Source organism: Ictalurus furcatus, chromosome 2, assembly GCF_023375685.1.
Source record: "Ictalurus furcatus strain D&B chromosome 2, Billie_1.0, whole genome shotgun sequence".
Classification (NCBI taxonomy): domain Eukaryota; kingdom Metazoa; phylum Chordata; class Actinopteri; order Siluriformes; family Ictaluridae; genus Ictalurus; species Ictalurus furcatus.
The window spans coordinates 6,255,730-6,275,024 of record NC_071256.1 but is presented as its reverse complement, the minus strand read 5'-3'; the positions used below and the strand labels follow the sequence as shown (position 1 = coordinate 6,275,024).

The window sequence follows — 19,295 nt, the reverse complement described above, 5'->3', positions numbered from 1 at the left end:
GTTCTCAGATAAGAGACTACGTCCTCTATCTAAAAACGTATCGATTTAAAATAGTTTTAGGTTTTATCAGCGTGTGGCTAACAGCACTGTACACTAGTATATCACCATATGTCTTTGTTTTGATGTGTGTCTTAGTGTGCTGTGTATAACTGATTTCATTCATTAATATTTCTCATTTTTATGTACATCATAGTCTAAAGGTTCACAATCCCAACTTACATACAGGTAAAATTAATTTTTAAAAAATTATGTTCTAGAATTTCTACACGGCCCCCCTGGCACCATCTGGTGGCCCCCCAGGGGGCCACAGCCCCTCGTTTGAGAACCACTGCTTTACATAAATGCTATCACCAGCCTTTCCTACATTCTTTTTTTGGGGTTACTCTCACAGTTCTGATCTCTGATCACCTTTTATTTATTTATCTATTAAAATGTTTTTTTTTTTTGGTCACAATCATCATCATCGTCGTCGTCGTCGTCATCATCCACCTGTTGTCATGACAACCTCCCGGTCAGCCATCGGTGGGTAAGTGGTCACAAGGGCTCACTGTTACCAGGCAACACTCCAACACTATCTGTACAGAGAGAAAGATGACGAGAGGGATGAAGTGAGAGTAAAAATTAGGGGAGAAGGAAATGAAGGGGAAAAAGAAAAAGAGCAATGAGAGGAATCAGTACTTCCAGAATATTTTAACCACAAATACAAGAGGCCACGATGGGAAGTAATCCTGTTATCAGTAACAAGCCTAAACAATAGTTTACTTTTGGATTATCTACATTTTGGATCCAACCCTTCAGGGTTCACAAAAGGACGAATTAAAAAATTTGAGATTTGAGTTTGTTTGTTGGTTTGTTTTTAGAAAAAACCCTCTCATTAAGAGAGGACTGTCATGTCGAGTTCCCAGAATGCACCATGGCTTACAAACACTGCTGCAACAGACTATACATCCCAGGACACACACTCTATGTCACGCTCCAACTCACCTGACTATTGGCTGTTTGTACCTGGACGCAATTAATTCAGTTCAATTCAATTCAGTTTTATTTGAATAGTGATTTTACAGAAATATACAGATTCCAGACATAAATTTTACCATACAGGATTTCTCTGAGTTTTTTTTTTATTGTCACAGCCATAAATTTTGCTGGGGCTTTAAAAAAAAAAGTGTGTGTGTGGGGGGGGGGGGGGGGGGTCATCATGTCACATGATGCATCTTGGCCCAAATCTGCTAAACGTTTGCTGTAATTTTGAAAATTTTATCTGAATTTTATCAGAAGCAATTTATAAAAAAAAAGTTTTTGCGAGAGCATATGTGCATTTGTGTGTATATGTGTGTGTGTGTGTATGTACGTGTGAGAGAGAGAAAGTAAGAGAGAGATAAAGTTGACAGCATTTATGTGACGTGATCTGAAACACACAAACACACACACACACACACACACACACAGTACCAGGATGGTCCAGGGATTGGTTTCTGTTCTGGGGGGCTCTAGGTTTTTTCACAGGGGGGTTGCGAGGGATTGGGGGCTTCTCCAGGTTATTAGGGCTGTCCCTGTCTGTGCCTGTAGCAACAAACACCGCACAAGGACAACGTCAGGACACTTTACACATGTGACCTTACACACCGACATGAGTCACAACTGACCACACACACACTGAATTTATGCACAAGTACACACTTTCACATACAAAGCCTAATGATGACAGCAATATCAGCAAGAATGACAAAAAAACCCAACAACAACAAAAATCCAATACACCACACAAACATAGATCGTGAAACATATAATGAGCCATGCCACCAAATTAATATGTGTGTGTGTGTGTATATATATATATATACACAACCAAAGAACATACCTGTGTCACAGGACAGAGCTTTTCTGTTCCTCTGTGGTTTGACTGGAGCCTGCGGTCTCACACACTCCTCACCTGCTCGCCATGCATGTACACACAGAACTACCAATTACAACTAATATTTAATAACTAATGTAATAAGCTTCAGTTACAAACCGATTTATCAATATACCTAACCATCATCAAGTATTTATATAGATATGGTGCTGAACTACTTATTACCCAGGATAACTTCAACTGGGAGTAATGAAAGAACTCAGGAACATAGAACATATCTCTGGTTCGATGGCTTTTCAAAATATTTCCATGTTAGCAGTGAGCAGTGAGTGTTGTATTGACTTACATGAAACTCACTACTGTGTGTGTGTGTCAAGTGAAATAAAAATGAGGAATGGATGGATGTGGGGAAAAAAGTATAAGTACTAATACGTAATAAATGTGTAATGAACTGCATGCTACTCCAGATAAATCTGTTAGACCAGTGTGCTGATCAGTTACCCCAGTTCTAAAGAACATTAGATTACACATACATAGAAAATATTTTGGTGTGATGTTTGGACTTATTAGAACAATAGTAGCATTCTTCACAAATTCATTCATCACAAACAGCATTAAAGATTAAAATACAATTATAATCAAGGTTAAACATGATACTAATCAATAAAAATAAAGGCAGACCTTGAGTATGGGAACGTTCAGTCAGCCCTAGGGTGGGTTTTGTCGGGGCTGGAGGTGTAGCTGGAAGGATCTTCCTATCGCTGGCTGATTCGGTGGGTGAGAGCACATATGGAGCAGTCTTTGGCTATGAGTCGGTAGAGAAAATGGCAACAGAATCAATTGACATAGCATTTTATACACCTCCAAACTGCCCTCACTATGTCAGATGTTAGATGATAATACGTGTGCTGCGTGTCTCCAAACAGGAAGTTAAATCTGGTAGCACAGTGTTTAGTGCCCATAGACTTAATCACAAAACATGTGATTAAGTCTATGGGCAAAACTATAGTGTCCTCGCGGTCTATAATGTACCGTACTCTATTGAGGATAAGAGTTGGTCTTAATAGTCTTGATGCTGTACTTTATTGAGGGTGAAGATCACTCAAATTTACCATAGAGCACATGGGTTGGTATGACAACATTCAAACTGTAAACTCTGTCAAAGGTAGACCATGAACTCCATGTCACTACTACATAAGATCCACAAGTGACATTCCTCTTATAACCTTCTAGGATGTACCCATATCACCGGTCAAACAGCATTTAATAGAAGAAGGTACATCTTGACCTTTGTGCAACTGTCCGAGCACAACCACTTCCTTTAGAGCAGATGGTCTTCCCCAAAGCACACAAACAGCTGGTCGGTGTACAAAGTGCCTGGGAGCTCTGACTTAACATAAGGCTGGCCTGGGCACACTCTCATCTACAAGGGCAGCTAGGTCCAAAAGTTTATTGCTATAATATATATGTGCTCTCATTATCTTTGGTAGGAGTGCTGAGTTTGAGCACAGCACAACACGTTTGAACTTTGGTCCCATAGAAATGGCAAGTAATAAGCCTATCTTCCGTGAAATTTATTTCCTGCATCTTCCACTGATTCATACGGTGCTCCAACTGCTCCAAATCCAAATCCTACTGTGGGATCACCAAAGAGACAGTTGGAAACCTGGCACACGTTTAAGAAGAGTTTGGACTATGCACTCCCATGCAAATAGCCCAGTATGATGGGGTCACTCACAAGGCTAATACCCATAATTCCATGGCGTGTGTTCTGCTGTGCCACAGTGACTTACAATGTTCTGGCATGAAAACAATCTTTGTCTTCTGGGGCGCTGTGATGGCGTGATGAATGTGGTCCCCGCTATATCCTGCATAGCTCCTGTAAATCCACTGTTGCGATCTTTGTTATTGAACAGAACAATGTTTTTAGAGCAGACCTAGAGTACCTAGAGTGGCATGTGTTTTGCTCTTGTCTTAGACAGAAGGAGGTGATCAATTAATGGCTCCTGACCCTGTGGACCAATGACTTGTTGTCCAGGTACCAGTGGCACCTCGTGTACCATGTTTACACTAATATCCTGTCAATCTGGCCTTGAAAGCTTGAAATGGTGTCTGTAAGATCTCTGTGCTCTTGCATCTTTTGCTGCAAGTATTATTTCCTTACCAGCCAGTAGTCATTGTACCACAGTATTGGAGATACAACTTACACTTGCCAGAGTCTCAAATGCTTTATAAACCAGCATGTCAGCTCTTTTATATGCAGTCATGTTTGAAAGTTTGTAGAATTTTCAACAACATAATTAATAATAATCAATTAAAGAAATGAGACAAAAATATTATACTTGGTCATTTATTTATTGAGGAAAATGATCCAATATTACACACCTGTGAGAGGCAAAAGTAAGTGAACCTTTGCTTTCAGTATCTGGTGTGACCCCCTTGTGCAGCAATAACTGCAGATAAATGTTTACAGTAACTGTTGATGAGTCCTGCACATCTTCAACTCTGCGATGTTGGTGGGTTTCCTCACATGAACTGCTTGCTTCAGGTCCTTCCACAACATTTCCATTGGATTAAGGTCAGGACTTTGACTTGGCCATTCCAAAACATTAACTTCATACTTCTTTAACCATTTGTTGTTAGAATGACCTTATGTGTTGTGTGTGCTGTGCTGTGTTCCTTTAAAATTCGGTGGAATAATTCAGAATTCATTGTTTCATCAATGATGGCAAGTCTTCCTGGCCTAGATGCAGTAAAACAGGCCCAAACCATGACACTACCACCACCATGTTTCACAAATGGGATAAGGTTATGCTGGAATGCAGTGTTTTTCTTTCTCTAAACATAATATTGCTTCTATTTTGGTATCATTTATCCACAAAACATTTTCCAATAGCCTTCTGGCTTGTCCATGTGATTTTTAGAAACTGTAAATGAGCAGCAATGTTCTTTTTGGAGAGCAGTGGCTTTCTCCTTGCAACCCTGCCATGTACTGTACACCATTGCTGTTCCGTGTTCTTCTGATGGTGGATTCATTAACATTAACATTAGCCAGTGTGAGAAAGGCCTTTAGTTGCTTAAAAATTACCCTACCTCCTTACTCCTTTACCTAACTTTTCCAGTCTGATGAGCATCAACAACTCTTTTTCTGAGGTCCTCAGAAATCTCCTGCGTTGGGGCCATGATACACTTCCACAAACAGGTGTTGTAAAGATCCGAATCTGATAAATCCCTGTTCTTTAAATAAAACAGGGTACTCACTCACCTGATTATCATCCCATTGATTGAAAACACCTGACGTCAAATGAACTGCTTACACTAGAAGTTCACACACTTTTGCCACTCATAAATATGTAATATTTGATCATTTTCCTCAAGAAATAAATGGCCAAGTATAATGTTTTTTTTGTCATTTTGTTTAATTGTGTTCTCTTTGTATACTTTTAGAACTTGTGTGAAAATATGGCAAAGTTTTAAGTCATATTTACGCAGAAATGTAGAAAATTTTAAAGGGTTCACAAACTTTGAAGTACTACTGTATATCTGGAACCCTTATCAATAAACTGCTAGCAGTGAACAATCCAAGTATGTGCACCCACAGATACCCGCATACCTTTGCTGGGATTGGAGGATGGTGTGTATCTGTTTCTCTTACTCGCTCCATCCCTCCATCTTTGTCTTTCCTTTCCACTCGGAAGCTACTATTGCTCTCTCCAAATTCATCCTCAGTACCTAAAACACATTTTTAAAAAATGTTATAAAAAAATAAAAACAAAAAAAAACACACTCCCAATTGATTAAAATGTAATAAAAATGTGCATTTCTTGACATTCAATGTTTCGTTTGGGAAGTCAAACAGGATAGAATAATTAAATAATGTTTTCAAGGCTTTTATCTATTTTAGATGTTTAAGAGATGCTGCAGTACCTGAGCTCTCCTGCAGAGGTCTCTGTCTGAGTTTGGCTAAACTGGGCTTGCTGCTCTGCGGAGGTGGCTCCGGTTTGGATGGGCACAGTATGAGACGCCCCACTGATGTCCCTCTGGTGCCTACCCCCCTACATCTCTCGTCTGATGGATATGGCTCAATCCGGTGTTCCATTTGTGGATCTGAAGGTGGGCTTCTTTCCATCGGCTGCTCCCAGGAGCCTGAATCAGAGTGTGTGTCGGTGATTATAGATGCTTCACAGTACATTTGCTTATCTGCATCTATGCAGATTTCCTTCTCAGCGATGGGGGACGGCATCCTGTGCTGCCCGGGTGCATGTCTGTCTATCTGTCTGTCCATCCACTGCCTCTCAGACTGCCTGTCCACCTGCCTTAGGTCTGTCCACTGTGCGTCCGTTGGCTGTTTTGACTCCGCCCACTTCCTCTCTGAACCTTTTCGTGTCTCTAACCACTGTTTCTGTTGAGCCTCGGCCTGCCTGTCGATCTGCCTCAGCGTGTGTCTGTCCAACTCCCTCTCTGAATGCCTGTCTGCCCTCCATAGATTTTGCCTGTCTAACTCTCGGTCTATCTGTCTCAGAGCCTGTCTGTCTAACTCTCTCTCTGCCTTCCACAGTGTCTGCCTGTCCAGCTCCCTGTCGATCTGTCTCAAAGTGTGTTTGTCTAACTCTCTCTCAACGGGCTTATCTATCTGCCTTGACGTTGGTCTGTCTAACTCCTTTTCTGTCTTCCTCAGGGTCTGCCTGTCTGCTTCTTTCTCTGAGGTTTTGTCTGTCTGTCTTGACGCTTGTCTTTCCAATTCTCTGCTTATGTGTCTCAGAGTTTGCCCGTCTGTCTCACTCTCAGATTTCCTGAGATTTTGCCACTCAAGCTCTCTGTCGAGTTGCCTTTGCCTGTCTGTCTCCCAGCTCATCTGTTTCTCTCCTGGCCGTAATGTCTGTCTGTCGATCTCTCGGTCAGCTGTTCCTGAGGATGGGTCATGGTCAGGTTCCGTCTCAGATTTCTGTAATCACAAAAGAGGGATTAGCACCTGATTAGGATTAGCACCTGATTCCACTAACAGATGTTAAGAAAATGACTCAGCAGTCACTAAGGTAATTAACATCACAGTTGTTTTTGCTCATTTTACAAGCTTCATATAACAACTATAAAAGCTTCACAACTTGACAACCATCTTCTTCAGCGTGTTAACAGTGAACATGGACCGTACCATTTTGCCAGCGTAAAAGGGGTGTTTGTTTGTCCTGAATGTAGAGAGCGGCATTCCCTGGACAGAGCGTATCTCCATCATCCCTACTCTCTGCTCATCCATTTTCTGGTCCTCTACATTCCCATCAGCTTCACCTGGGCAGCCACCTCTACCAGGTATCCGGGGGGGCTGGAGAAGAGTGTAGATATTCTCAAGGGCATTCCTGGATAAGGTGAGAAAAAATGTAAGGTCAGATTAAAGAAAAAAAAAAAAAGAGAATTTATCATCAACAGACTGAAAACTCCAATCCACTTTAACTAACTGTGCTTCTGATAATTGCATGCATGTGATGAAATCCCCTTCTGAGTATTTTCTAAGTATATATGTGGTACATATACGCACAGACTATCTACTAACATTGAAGTCACTCCACGTAGAGCCTTGAAGGCACCCAGAAAGAAACCACCCTGGAAGAACGGTCTCGAATGTAAGGTAGTAGACCGGAAAAGTTATGTAAATGGCGGACCACTAGGATAGCTTGGTCACTCATGTTGGTGAGGATGAGCGTGACTCAACGGGTAGGTTTTATTGATTACCCATGTGAGGTCACGGTCCCAAGGTGAAGACTTGAGTACAATGAAAGACTTAAGTATTTCCCAAGGAACACGCCTTGACAATCATCATCATCAGTTACAAATGTTCCCTTCCATTTTGTCTTTCACTGTACTGTGTCAAGGGAAAATCTCTACTTTACACAAATTTCTCAAATGTGCCTATGTTTTTTCCAACACATTATGACCTTTTGGCCTTAAAAAAAAAAGACGTAGCTGAAAATTGCGCTTTTATTTTGAGTGTTTTTACGGGTCATGAGGACTTTAAAGCAAATTATCCCCCTGCAAAGCTGCTAGATTACTAACTGCCGACTGACCCAGTGGGAGCCGTGGCAACGGTCCGACAATCCTCGCTACAGACGACACCCACTGAATCCGACTCCTGATTGGACAGCGTGGAATTCCGGTTCCTACGGAAACCGAAGATAGCCAGCATGTTGCGTCTCTTCTTTCGCCGGAGGGAGTGGGCCTTGTGAAGAGAGGATAACTGACTGAGAACAAGAGACAGAAAAAGAGAAGAGGATGAGAAAGAGCAAGAAGAGTAGATAAATAAAGAATAATAAATTAAATGTTTTGGACATCAATCGTTCTCATTTTCTAACTTGCAAACGGAATTGAAATAGACGCTTCCTGGTTCAGACCAATAAACAACACTTAATCATGGACCACGAGAAACTAACGCTGCGTTCACGCCATGTCGGAATTATCGTAATTAGCAGTTGAAAACCCAGACATTCTACTCGGAGCTGTTCACGTCCTCGACCTCAAAATTACATGTTTCGATGGCAACACTATTAATGCCAAAATGAATCCATTTGAGATGATGTTTTTGACAACTGTCTAGACATACTGATAAACACAATAAAGAACATACCATCAGATTTAAAGACAGCCACATTTGAGTAATCAATAGACAAAACCACAATATAACAAGTAACAGTCGTTATGCAAATGCCTTATTTACTGCATTCGGTAGACGCTCTTATCCAGAGAGACTTACATTTATTTCATTTATACAACTGAGAAGTTGAGGGTTAAGGGCCTTGGTATTTAATGGGGCATTAGACATTAGATGGCTATCCAGCTCTGTGCTAGCTACATTAAAGTGCATTGCACATTAATCTTGCATTATTAAGACATTTGTAATAGTCGATTACATGAATTATATAGAAATATTATGACATAACTACTTAACTACATTTTACTGCTAAAACCACCGCCATTTTGACTGTTTACGCATGACGTTGCAGCGGACAGGTGGTATAAGTCGGAGCGCTCAGAATATTCCTAGTTTACAAGTTGTAATTACGAGTTCTACTCGGACGTGAACGCTTTTTACAAGTTGGAAATTACAACATTGCGTGATCGCAGCTTAAGGCTCAGACTTTGCAATGAGACTAAAACACAACAGGGTATGTACAGACAAAGTAATCAAGGGCTTAACACAGAACACCTGGACACAATCAGGAAACACACCAATGACAGAACAGGGGTGGAGACAGTACCAAAACAAAGATACATGTAGTGAACTCAAAACGAAACATTCGTGACACATTTCTATATAAACATTGACAGTTATTAACTAAACCAAATGAGGTTATGCAGCTTCTAACCAGCTTCCATTTTGGTTTTATCTGAACAGTGCTCCTTAATATACATTATATTATTTCTTTAAGGCAAACACATGTTTCCATTACCTGTAGTATATTGGAAAATGAAAGATAATATTTGCTCTTTTCTACGTGCATGCCTAAAAACCCCTAAGACAAAATTTGTATGTAAAAAAAGAAAAAAGGGTGTCTAAGGATTTTGTTTGAACAATACTGTATATCATTGTCATTATAATTCCATTAATATATCCATCCATACATCCATCATCTATACCGCTTATTCAGGGTCACGGGGAACTTGGAGCCTATTCCAGGGAGCATCGGGCACAAGGCGGGGTACACCGTGGACAGGGTGCCAAACCATCGCAGGGCACACTCACATACACACTCACACACCCATTCAAGGCAATCAGCCTTCCATCTATATATATATATATATATATATATATATATATATATATATATATATATATATATGTACGTATGTATGTATGTATGTACGTATATATGTATGTGTTTGTGTGTGTATATATACACATACACACACACAGACACATATGTTTTATATATTAAAGCATATTAAAACATTATATATATATATATATATATATATATATATATATATATATAAAATGTTGGCAAAAGCAAATAAATACTGTTATGTGAATATTCTAAAAAAGGAGCAAGAAGATGGCATAATCAAAAGAAATCTGGTCAAGTGCACAATCATTTAAATACTGGAATCCCAGATACTGAAATGTCCACAAATGATAGGTATTTATTTTTTAAAACTGTGCCATTTACACCCAGGACACTTCTTGTAAACAAATCCAAACCTTGTAAGATACCAATGCTATACCAGTGTTATGACTAATGTATCTTACAAGGTAAAGTTTTAATATTTAAAAGTTTAACATCATCGCTATTTATGATCCGAATGTTTAGACCGGCTACATTATTTATCTGGTATGGCGCGTTCTCGTCGGCCCACAGAAACCCCCATGATTCCATGCAGCCGTTGCCTGGAAACTAAATGAATACTCAGAGAGCCTGGCAGGTCGCTAGGCAACAGCGTGCACCAGCACAGGAGGGCAAATTTAGAGCAGATTCATTAGAAATGTGTTTAACGGGGGGGAAATGTAATTACAGTAAAAGCATCTACGGTGTTCCTCTAGAGACTCATCTGTCTGGCTAGTAAAGTGTATGTGTTGGGCGGGGGGGGTTGTTTGGGGCGGGCAGCTGTACCTATCGGGTAGAACTCGCTTGCTGTAAAAATCAGGCAGTCCATCATCCAATGGAGTGACAGATCCATTTTCAGTACAGTGCTGAACGAGAGAAAGAGAGAGAGAGAGAGAGAGAGAGAGAGAGAGAGAGAGAAGAGGAGATGTCAAGATTAAGCTGTATAATATGCAATTATAATTACTTATAACAGCATTAAATAAGTCACAAAACTGCAAATTTTCTGCACATTTGCATCTAAATAAAGTTGTATTGAATGTAAACATTGCTAAAAATGAAAATGACTGCTCCATGTAAATCTAAAACTAAAAGGTGTTTTAGTCACATTCCCTTCATGTCCCTTTACACCTCTCCCACCTGTAGCCTGTGAATATCTGCTATCAGAAAGCAGGTGCCAAGCCTGGGAAGAAGGTTTATGTGTCTATATTTCCATTCATATTATTTATACTTCTAATAATAAAAATAAAGCCACATTGGCTAGTCTACATTTTGATGAAATTCAAGTAAGTGGGTTGATGTGACATCTTGTGCCATGATGGTGAACAGAACATGAACATGCTGATATTTGAAAAGTGTAATAATAAGACTAACTGCAGTGTTTTCTGGAGTACCACAACGTAATGAAGGCTAATGGAAGCTGAGCTGACACTGGATAAAAACCAGAAACCAACACAGAAAAAAAGAGGACCGAAGATCAAACACAGGATTCCTGTATATGACACATGAATTATTCAGTGCAATATTATAGTATACAAATACCAGCATTAGCTTATTTAAATAGCTTATCCAGATATGAAATTGCTGAGATCACCATTTTTCCTGGATTCTTCGACATCCTATATGATAGAGGTGTAGCGCAATGGCATTGCGTATATCTGTATGTGTTTTGAAGTGGGCGTGGTCTGTGTTAGAAGTTTGTTTGGAAGGTTTATTTTTTGTTGTTGCTGGTTTATTTTTTGGTTAACCCTACCAGATTGGAACTGTATTCAACTCCTGAATCAAACGCCCTCACTGTGTAGAACTTTCTGGAAATCTTCTGTCTAATGTGACTGAATACGCAAGCTAACTATGTTTCACAAGGTGCAGCACTGTTAACTTGTTTCCCAAAGACAGGCCGGAAAAAAAAGAACAACAGAAGAAAAAAAAGACCTATTTCAGTACATTTTGGGCTAGTTTCAGGTCTTTTGTGTGGTTTTTGAGGTGTGACTGGGGAGGATGTTTCTTAAAACCTGGCAACCCTCCCCAGGAGTTTCTGGAAGATCTTCTTTAAAGAGCCATATTAGCTTAAATCCTCATGCTTTCGCTACTTATTTTTGGCTCATCTGGCAGGATCTCAGTCAAGGAACCTGGAAAACTTTCTAAAAAAACAAACAAACAAACAAAAACAATGACGAATACTACACCTATTTTTTCGCATCTGTATTTGTATTCAATTCTCTTAAATCCCAAAACAATGTATTCATTTTTGCTTACATGTACTACTATATGAATACAGATCAAATTGTGGTAGCTGAAAGCTGATGTTACTGTCCAAACCAAGGTCAGGTGATAGAACCTTGTAGTTTGGCTGAGCTGGAAGGAAGGAAACTAATAATTTTGTTTCTTTAAGTAGTTCTTTGTTTGGGGAGTATTTTATTTTTTATTTTTGCTCCACTCTTTAAAGGAATGTCAATAATGAGCCTTTATTGGTCACACATACATTACAGCACAGTGAAATTCTTTGTTCTTCGCATATTTTGGGGTTGGGATCAGAGCGCAGGGTCAGCCATGATACGGCGTCCCTGGAGCAGAGAGGGTTAAGGGCTCAACGGTGGCAACTTGGCAGTGCTGTGGCTTGACCCCCCGACCTTTCGATCAGTAACCCAGAGAGTCTTAACCGTCAAGCCACCACTGCCCCCGATGAAATATTTAAATTAATTAAGAATTTAAATTAACAAAAAAACAGATCAGTCACCTGGAAAAAGTAAGTCCACCCCTGCATTTATCACACCTTCAAATCCATAAAATTAGAATCAGGTGTTCATGATTGGGTGCTAGTGATTAGAACCTGCTTAGGGAGTGCAGGTGGAACCTGTCTCATTTATACCCCTCTCATATCTAGTGTCTGGTGTGCCCTTTGCTATTGATGTAATAATAATAATAGTAAGTTTTATTTATATAGCACCTTTCCGTAGCTCAAGGACGCTTTATAAAATAAAAAGTCAGGCATCAGACGTAGAGAGGTAGTGTTGGGGGAAAAGAAAGGATTTTAACTGTGATTTAAACAAGGAAATAGAGGATATGTTCCAGAGATTTTGGGGGAGTGACTTCCATAACTTAGGGGCAGCTATGCTGAAGGATCTCCCACCAGCAGTGGAGAGATGGAATTCAGGGACACAGAGAAGTCCTAGGTTTGATGAGCGAAAGGAGCATGTTAGTGTGTACATGTGCAGTAAGTCACAATGGTATTGGGGTGCTAGACTATTTAAGGCTTTGAAGGTGAGGAGCAGAAGTTTGAATTTAATACAACAGGAGACATGCAACCAATGCAAAACAGCCAAATTGGGAGTAATACGGTCGAAGCGTTTTGTATGGGTAATAACGCGTGCTGCAGAGTTTTGAATGTATTGTAATTTGGTAATCAACTTGGCTGGGAGGCCAAAAAACAGACAATTGCAGTAATCAGGTTGTGATGATCTGAGTGTATGATCCAGTGACTCAGTGTCCTTCATGTTAAGAATGGGATGCAATCTGGCAATTAGTCTGAGGTGAAAAAAGGCAGTTTTGCTGACAGATTTGATGTGTGCTTCGAAAGTCAAAAGTACTTCCAAGATTTTTTTTTTTCAGTGGGTTTTGTGAGGAAGACATCAATTTCCAGGCTTATTTCAACATTGTGTCTGCGAGCATGTGAGTCAAAAATCATTATTTCAGTTTTCTGAGCATTGAAGTTTTATTTAATATATAATATATAAGCCACTGTTTTATTTCATGAATACAGGCTGTTAGTGCACTGGTTGAGATGGATATGTCAGACCGGGCGGTTGTATAGATCTGTGTGTCGTCAGCATAGCAGTGGTATTGGAGATTGTGACGACAAATGACATGACAGAGGGAAGCATATAAATTATGAAAAGGAGAGAGCCAAGAACGGAGCCCTGGGGAATGCCTCGGATGATGGGGCCAGTGGGGGCTTTAAATCCTTTAACAGAAACAGATATTTACCACGTGTTAGATATGATAGAAACCAAGCTCGTGCATCGCCAGTGATACCCATGTCTGTGAGACAAGAAAGGAGTGTTTTGTGCCAGATAGTGTCAAACGCGGCACTTGGGTCAAACAGTATTAGAGTACTGAGACCCTTAGAGTCAACAGAGAGGAGGAGGAGGTCATTTACGACCCACAGGAGAGCTGTTTCAGTGCTTTGAAACTTTCGAAAGCCAGACTTAAACGGGTCAGAAAGGTTATTTGACACTAAATGAGATTGTAACTGTGAGGTTACACCTTTTTTCCAGTAGGAGGTGTGTGTGGTGTCATCATGTCAAGATCTAAAGAGTTCTGTAAGGCCTTCAGAAAAAAAGGTTGTGGAGGCCTATGAATCTGGTAAGGGATCCCCAAATTATTTGAAATACATCATTCCACTGTAAGGACAATAATCTACAAATGGCTCAGATTTCAAACGACTGGCAATTTGTCCAGGACTGGCCGTCCCAGCAAATTCAGCTCAAGAGCAGACAGCCTGATGCACAAAGAAGTCTCCATGAAGCCCAAAATTGCATCACAGGACCTGCTACTACGTCTTGCAACTGATTGTGCCAAAGTACATGCTTCTACAATCAGAAAGAGATTCCACAAATTTGACCTGCATGGGAGGCGTGTCAGGAAAAAGTCTTTGCAAGACTACAGTTTGCCATGGAGCATACAGGCAAAGACCAGGCCTTTTGGAATAATGTCCTCTGGACAGACGAATCAAAGATAGAGTTGTTTGGCCACAGTAACAGCAGACATGTTTGGCGCAGACCAAAGACAGCTTTTCAGGAGAAGTACCTCATACCAACTGTGAAGCACGGTGGTGGAAATGTTATGGTTTGGGGTTGCTCCACTGCCTCAGGGACTGGACAGCTTGCATTCATTGACTCAACTATGAATTGTGCATCATATCAAAGAGTGCTTGAAGATAATGTGAGGCCATCTGTCTGAATGTTGAAGTTGAACCGAAAGGGGACCTTTCAATAGGATAATGATCCTAAGCACACTAGCAAATCCACCAAGGAATGGCTCAAAAAGAAGAAATGGAGGGTTATGGAATTAATGGCCTAGTCAAAGCTCGGATTTCAATCCCATTGAAATGTTGTGGGGGGATTTGATACAAGCAGTACATTCAAGAAAACCCTCAAACATTTTGCAACTGAATAAATATTGCATGAAAGAGTGGTCAAAAATTCCTGCAAGCCTGGGGGACGATCATGCAAAACGCCTACAAGAAGTTATTTCTGCTAAAGGGGGGCAGTGCTAGCTTCTGAGGGCAAGACTGTACTTACTTTTTCCACAGACGAATATCACATCTATTGATATTTCTGTTAATTAAATGATTGAAAAAGCTCATTTTCCTTCTGATTTTTTTCAAGTCTGTCTCAACTTTATTAATACGCACTGTTTCAAAGATGATCGAATGTTTGCTTGTCCAAAGATGTCAAAAAAGCCAACAATTTCCATGGTCACCTGGTATGAATTCTTTTTGTGTTGCTTTCCATGTTCCAAACTTTTGACTAGAAAGTCCAGGTAGTTGATTCTTATCTACATCATTTGGTCAGTGTTTAGAGTGTGCTGTTTGACTAGACGTATGAGGCAAATTCAAGTGGCATTTCTAGTAATAAGTGGCATCTTTAAAAAAAACAAAAACATATTCGTCGGTCATGGTGTTGTTTTTTTTCTTCAGGCTGACAGTGTGGTCTGCTCTGAAAAGAAAGAACAAGACACAAGGCAAGACCAGAATGCACGCATTGCAGAAATGTCATTTACCACTCTTACCAACCATTGCAGTTCATTGATTTTGCTGAAAGCACCTTGGAAAGAAAAAGCGCCAGGAGTAGACCACATTATCGTCATGACTGGTGTATAAAATTCCCTTAAAAACAGGCATTTGTTTCAGAAAACTAACTTACTGTATAAGAGATCTCTCTCCCGCACACACACACACACACACACACACACACACACACACACACACACACACACACTGTAATCATAGCTGGAGGCTCTTTTAATATCTAATGTGTCTGGTGTACTGGATGCTTTCTATTATCAATTGCAAGGCCACGCTAAATTTAATGAATAAAACATTTTGATGCATTAGCGAGAGTCGAATGTTTGACTTATGAACATTTATTAATGCATTCCTTGCACAGTTGTGGTTACTTCCTGCTTCGGTCCATTATTCATTGAGTAATATATCCGTGTCTGAGCAACCCTGCACTTGAGCCTTTTTTCTGTGAATAATATATTCACATAGATATCATGAATATTCATTACGGAGGACTGGAGTTGATGAGCCGCCGTCATTCGAAGGCACTTTGCATAACATTTCTTCCTATTTAGAAAGGGCCTTGACCGTTATCCTTATCCATTTAGAGCTGAATTCAACACAAATTCAGATTCGGATTAAGTGAAATGAAGGCGTGGAAGACCGCCACCAGGCCAATTCAGAGCTTAATACAGAGCGTAATGTCTTCATAATTGATTTGACGTGCCTGGTTTAGCCTAAGGACAAATCTAGCTTTTGACAGGAGAAAGGATTCATATTCATTAGAATTTTCCCACTTGGTCCATTAGAAAGTGGCGCTAAAAAAAGACTTTCTGAACTCGTGGCTTTCCCATCCTGCACTCCTTGTCAAACACGGAGATATTTGGGATCCGGATACGTCTCTCACCGAGTCAGATGAAAGGATGCCTCCTCTGTGCCTTCGCGGTGGCCTCGGCCTGACCCGTGTCACGTGATGCAGAGGTGCACCCTGGGTCGGCAGGGCGGACAAGCCCTCCCATGATGCTGAGCGAGAGAGGGGTGAGGAGAGTTGAGCACCTGAGGTGGGAGGAGACGAGCTGGAGTCATCACACAAACCTGTGAAAGAGAGAAAGGCAGAGAGAGAGTGAGAGAGTGAGAGAGAAACAGAGAGTGAGAGAGAAACAGAGAGAGAGAGAGAGAGAGTGAGAGCGTGAGAGAGAGAGAGAGACAGAGAGAAAGAGTGAGAGAGAAATGGAGAGAGACAGAGAGAGAGTAAGAGAGCAACAGAGAGAGACAGAGAGACAGAGAGAGAGAGAGAGAGAGAGAGAGAAGGTATGAGAGAGAGAGGTATGGAGAGAAAGAAAGCAAGTGTATATTCGTAAAAATTTAAGGAGGGGGAGAAAGATAGCAAGAGAAAGAACAGAAAGAAAGACAGAAAGTGAGAGAGAGAGCAAGAGAGAGAGAGAGAGAGAGAGAGAGAGAGAGAGACTGAGAGAGTGCGCGAGAGACAGAAACTAAAAGGGCACTCTTACTAATGGAACCCCTGAGGGAAAATGGGAAATTGGTAGATGAGTAGAGGAATTGAAAGAGATACAGAACAGACTGAGAGAGAGAGACAGAGAGAGAAACACACACACACACACAAACACACATTCACTCACTCAGTCTAGTGGATACAGGTCGGATTCGTCTGGTCCTGGCACTGCGCTTCTTAATGGCAATCGTGTCCTGCAGTCGTGCATAAACCATGTAAAACATTTATTACACACACACACACACACACACACACACACACACACACACACACACAAAGCACTATGGAAAGTATATTCCCAATCATAACACAACTCACACTTTTAACTCACACAATGACGCGAATCTAAAAAGGGTGGGGATTAAATGAATACATTATTAAGAGGTGTGGTTAAGTGTGCTACTGCGATATCCAATCAAATCAGCTCCTCTCCTTCCCGCTAAGAACTGAGCATGTGCAGTACAGTACAGTACGGTACAGTGACCTTTTCGCATACCCACGAATAGAGCTCACTTCCAGAGAATCGAAATCACCAGCAAATATTTTTATTATACAAAAAAACAGTTCGGCTCCGTCACGGCCCCGCCTTCTGAGTGGCTCCGCCCACATCACTGTAGACGCTTAGCTTCATTTATCCATCAGCCTTAACCAACAAATTTAGCTTGTGTTGGCAGGAAAATAGAGTTTTACATATACATAAACACACACACACACACACACACACACACACACACACACACACTCACAATACTCGTGCCCAGCTCCTCATCAGTGATCTCGAGTGAGTCTCTGTGTCTGTGTGACCTCCGACCTGTGCTGCCATCACACAGGCCATCCCACTGTTTCACCTGAGACACCTGCTGCGTCTGACACACACACACACACACACAGTTAGAAAAGCTACAGCATGTTAAGCCAATACAGCTTCAAAGATATTCCAAAGCTACATAATACACACTAAGTAGTCTGCCTACGTAGTAATGATCATTTAAAAAAAAAAAGGTCCCTGACTCGAACTATATAGTTTTTCTTCATCCACTCCCCGTGCTGTTTTCTTTAGCTGGATTGTATCTTTCTACCCAGGATCCTAAATCCTAAATAGCTTCATGTTCACTACAGATGCTCACTTCATAGGGTAGAACTCTTAGCAGACATCCTTTGCTTAGAAACTTGATTTAGATCATTTGAAGGCAAAAAAAAAATCCAGTGCGACTGACAGATACACTAATAATAAACAGCTCAGGCAGTTTCTTTATGGGTGTAAATTTTGGCACCTCGAAGGCCTTCGGATACACAAAAAGTGTGAAAGACACGTCACCCGACTGATTTCTCCTACAGACGCAACCTGAATTAAACGCAGTACTGGAAAGATCGCGATCGAAAGAAAGGTGTGAGAGAGACTGGAAAAGCGAGACCGTATGAGGGAAAGAGACATCCTACCAGAGCTTTGTGAGTAGAGTAGAGCTCCTGTAAGATCTGATCCACGATAGAGTTGGTGAGATACGACACCACGGACAGCTTCACCTCCCTACGAGACAGAGAGATAAGCAAGAAAGGTTGAAAGAGAGAGGAACAGGAAGTGAATGGAGAGAGAAGGGTTGTATTGAATTAATACACACAGAAAGTGCTGTTAGAGTCTTCCATTCTCACTTACTTCTATCGTTTCCCTGCTTTTCTATAGTATCTATTCACTGTCTTCTCTTCACAGCTGTCCAAATCAATATTCATAAGTTCCCTCTTTCCAGTCTTCTTCCCAATCCAATTTTCCCAATTTCATCTCTCTCTCTCTCTCTCTCTCACTCGCTCTCTTCCTTTCCCACTCTAAATTCAATTCAGCTCAATGTAATTCAATAACTAATGTACAAGTTGAATTACTGGCAAACCACCAGGTCTCCTCCTCTCTCTTCCTTTCCCTTTGACCCGTTCATTCCCACTCGCCCCCCCCCCCACCGACTCTTTATTCCCCATCCCCCTTACTCTAGCGCCCGATGAATGTCTTGCGCTGCTCTCTCCATCAGCGCAGTGCGGATAGCCGAACGAGGGATCGACACTCGTTCTGAAACCGAGGACAAAGGAGGACTCAGTCGCTCTGCCGCCACGGAGGAGAGCGGACACAGCTCACGGCACAGAGACACCATCGAGTCCACGATCACCTGTCAATCAAGCAAACAATCAAACGGTTAACCGATAAGAAAATATGGGTCTACGGATAATAAAAATATGAGGCGACAGATAATTGCAGAAAAGATAAGAAGTTTATGAGGGATTTCTCACCTTCTATCAGTCATTTTTTTGGTGTTATAGGAAAATAATCAAACAACGGGTGGTGTGACGCAG

General features: G+C 41.0%; 1 protein-coding gene across 1 annotated transcript in view; it reads right to left on the bottom strand.

Annotated features, from left to right (window-relative positions):
• Positions 1-512: 512 nt before the first annotated feature.
• LOC128616686 (capping protein, Arp2/3 and myosin-I linker protein 3-like) overlaps positions 513-19,295 on the bottom strand; it is a 59,715-nt gene continuing 40,932 nt past the window's right edge. The window contains exons 27-40 of the mRNA XM_053639403.1: positions 18,936-19,111; positions 18,399-18,486; positions 17,705-17,824; positions 17,086-17,152; positions 16,353-16,540; positions 10,453-10,532; positions 7,900-8,088; positions 7,008-7,224; positions 5,783-6,800; positions 5,469-5,587; positions 2,537-2,660; positions 1,862-1,933; positions 1,304-1,563; positions 513-575 (exon numbers count right to left, since the gene is read on the bottom strand). Coding sequence (XP_053495378.1) covers positions 513-575; positions 1,304-1,563; positions 1,862-1,933; positions 2,537-2,660; positions 5,469-5,587; positions 5,783-6,800; positions 7,008-7,224; positions 7,900-8,088; positions 10,453-10,532; positions 16,353-16,540; positions 17,086-17,152; positions 17,705-17,824; positions 18,399-18,486; positions 18,936-19,111 — 2,781 coding nt within the window. The remainder of the gene's footprint in view (positions 576-1,303; positions 1,564-1,861; positions 1,934-2,536; positions 2,661-5,468; positions 5,588-5,782; positions 6,801-7,007; positions 7,225-7,899; positions 8,089-10,452; positions 10,533-16,352; positions 16,541-17,085; positions 17,153-17,704; positions 17,825-18,398; positions 18,487-18,935; positions 19,112-19,295) is intronic.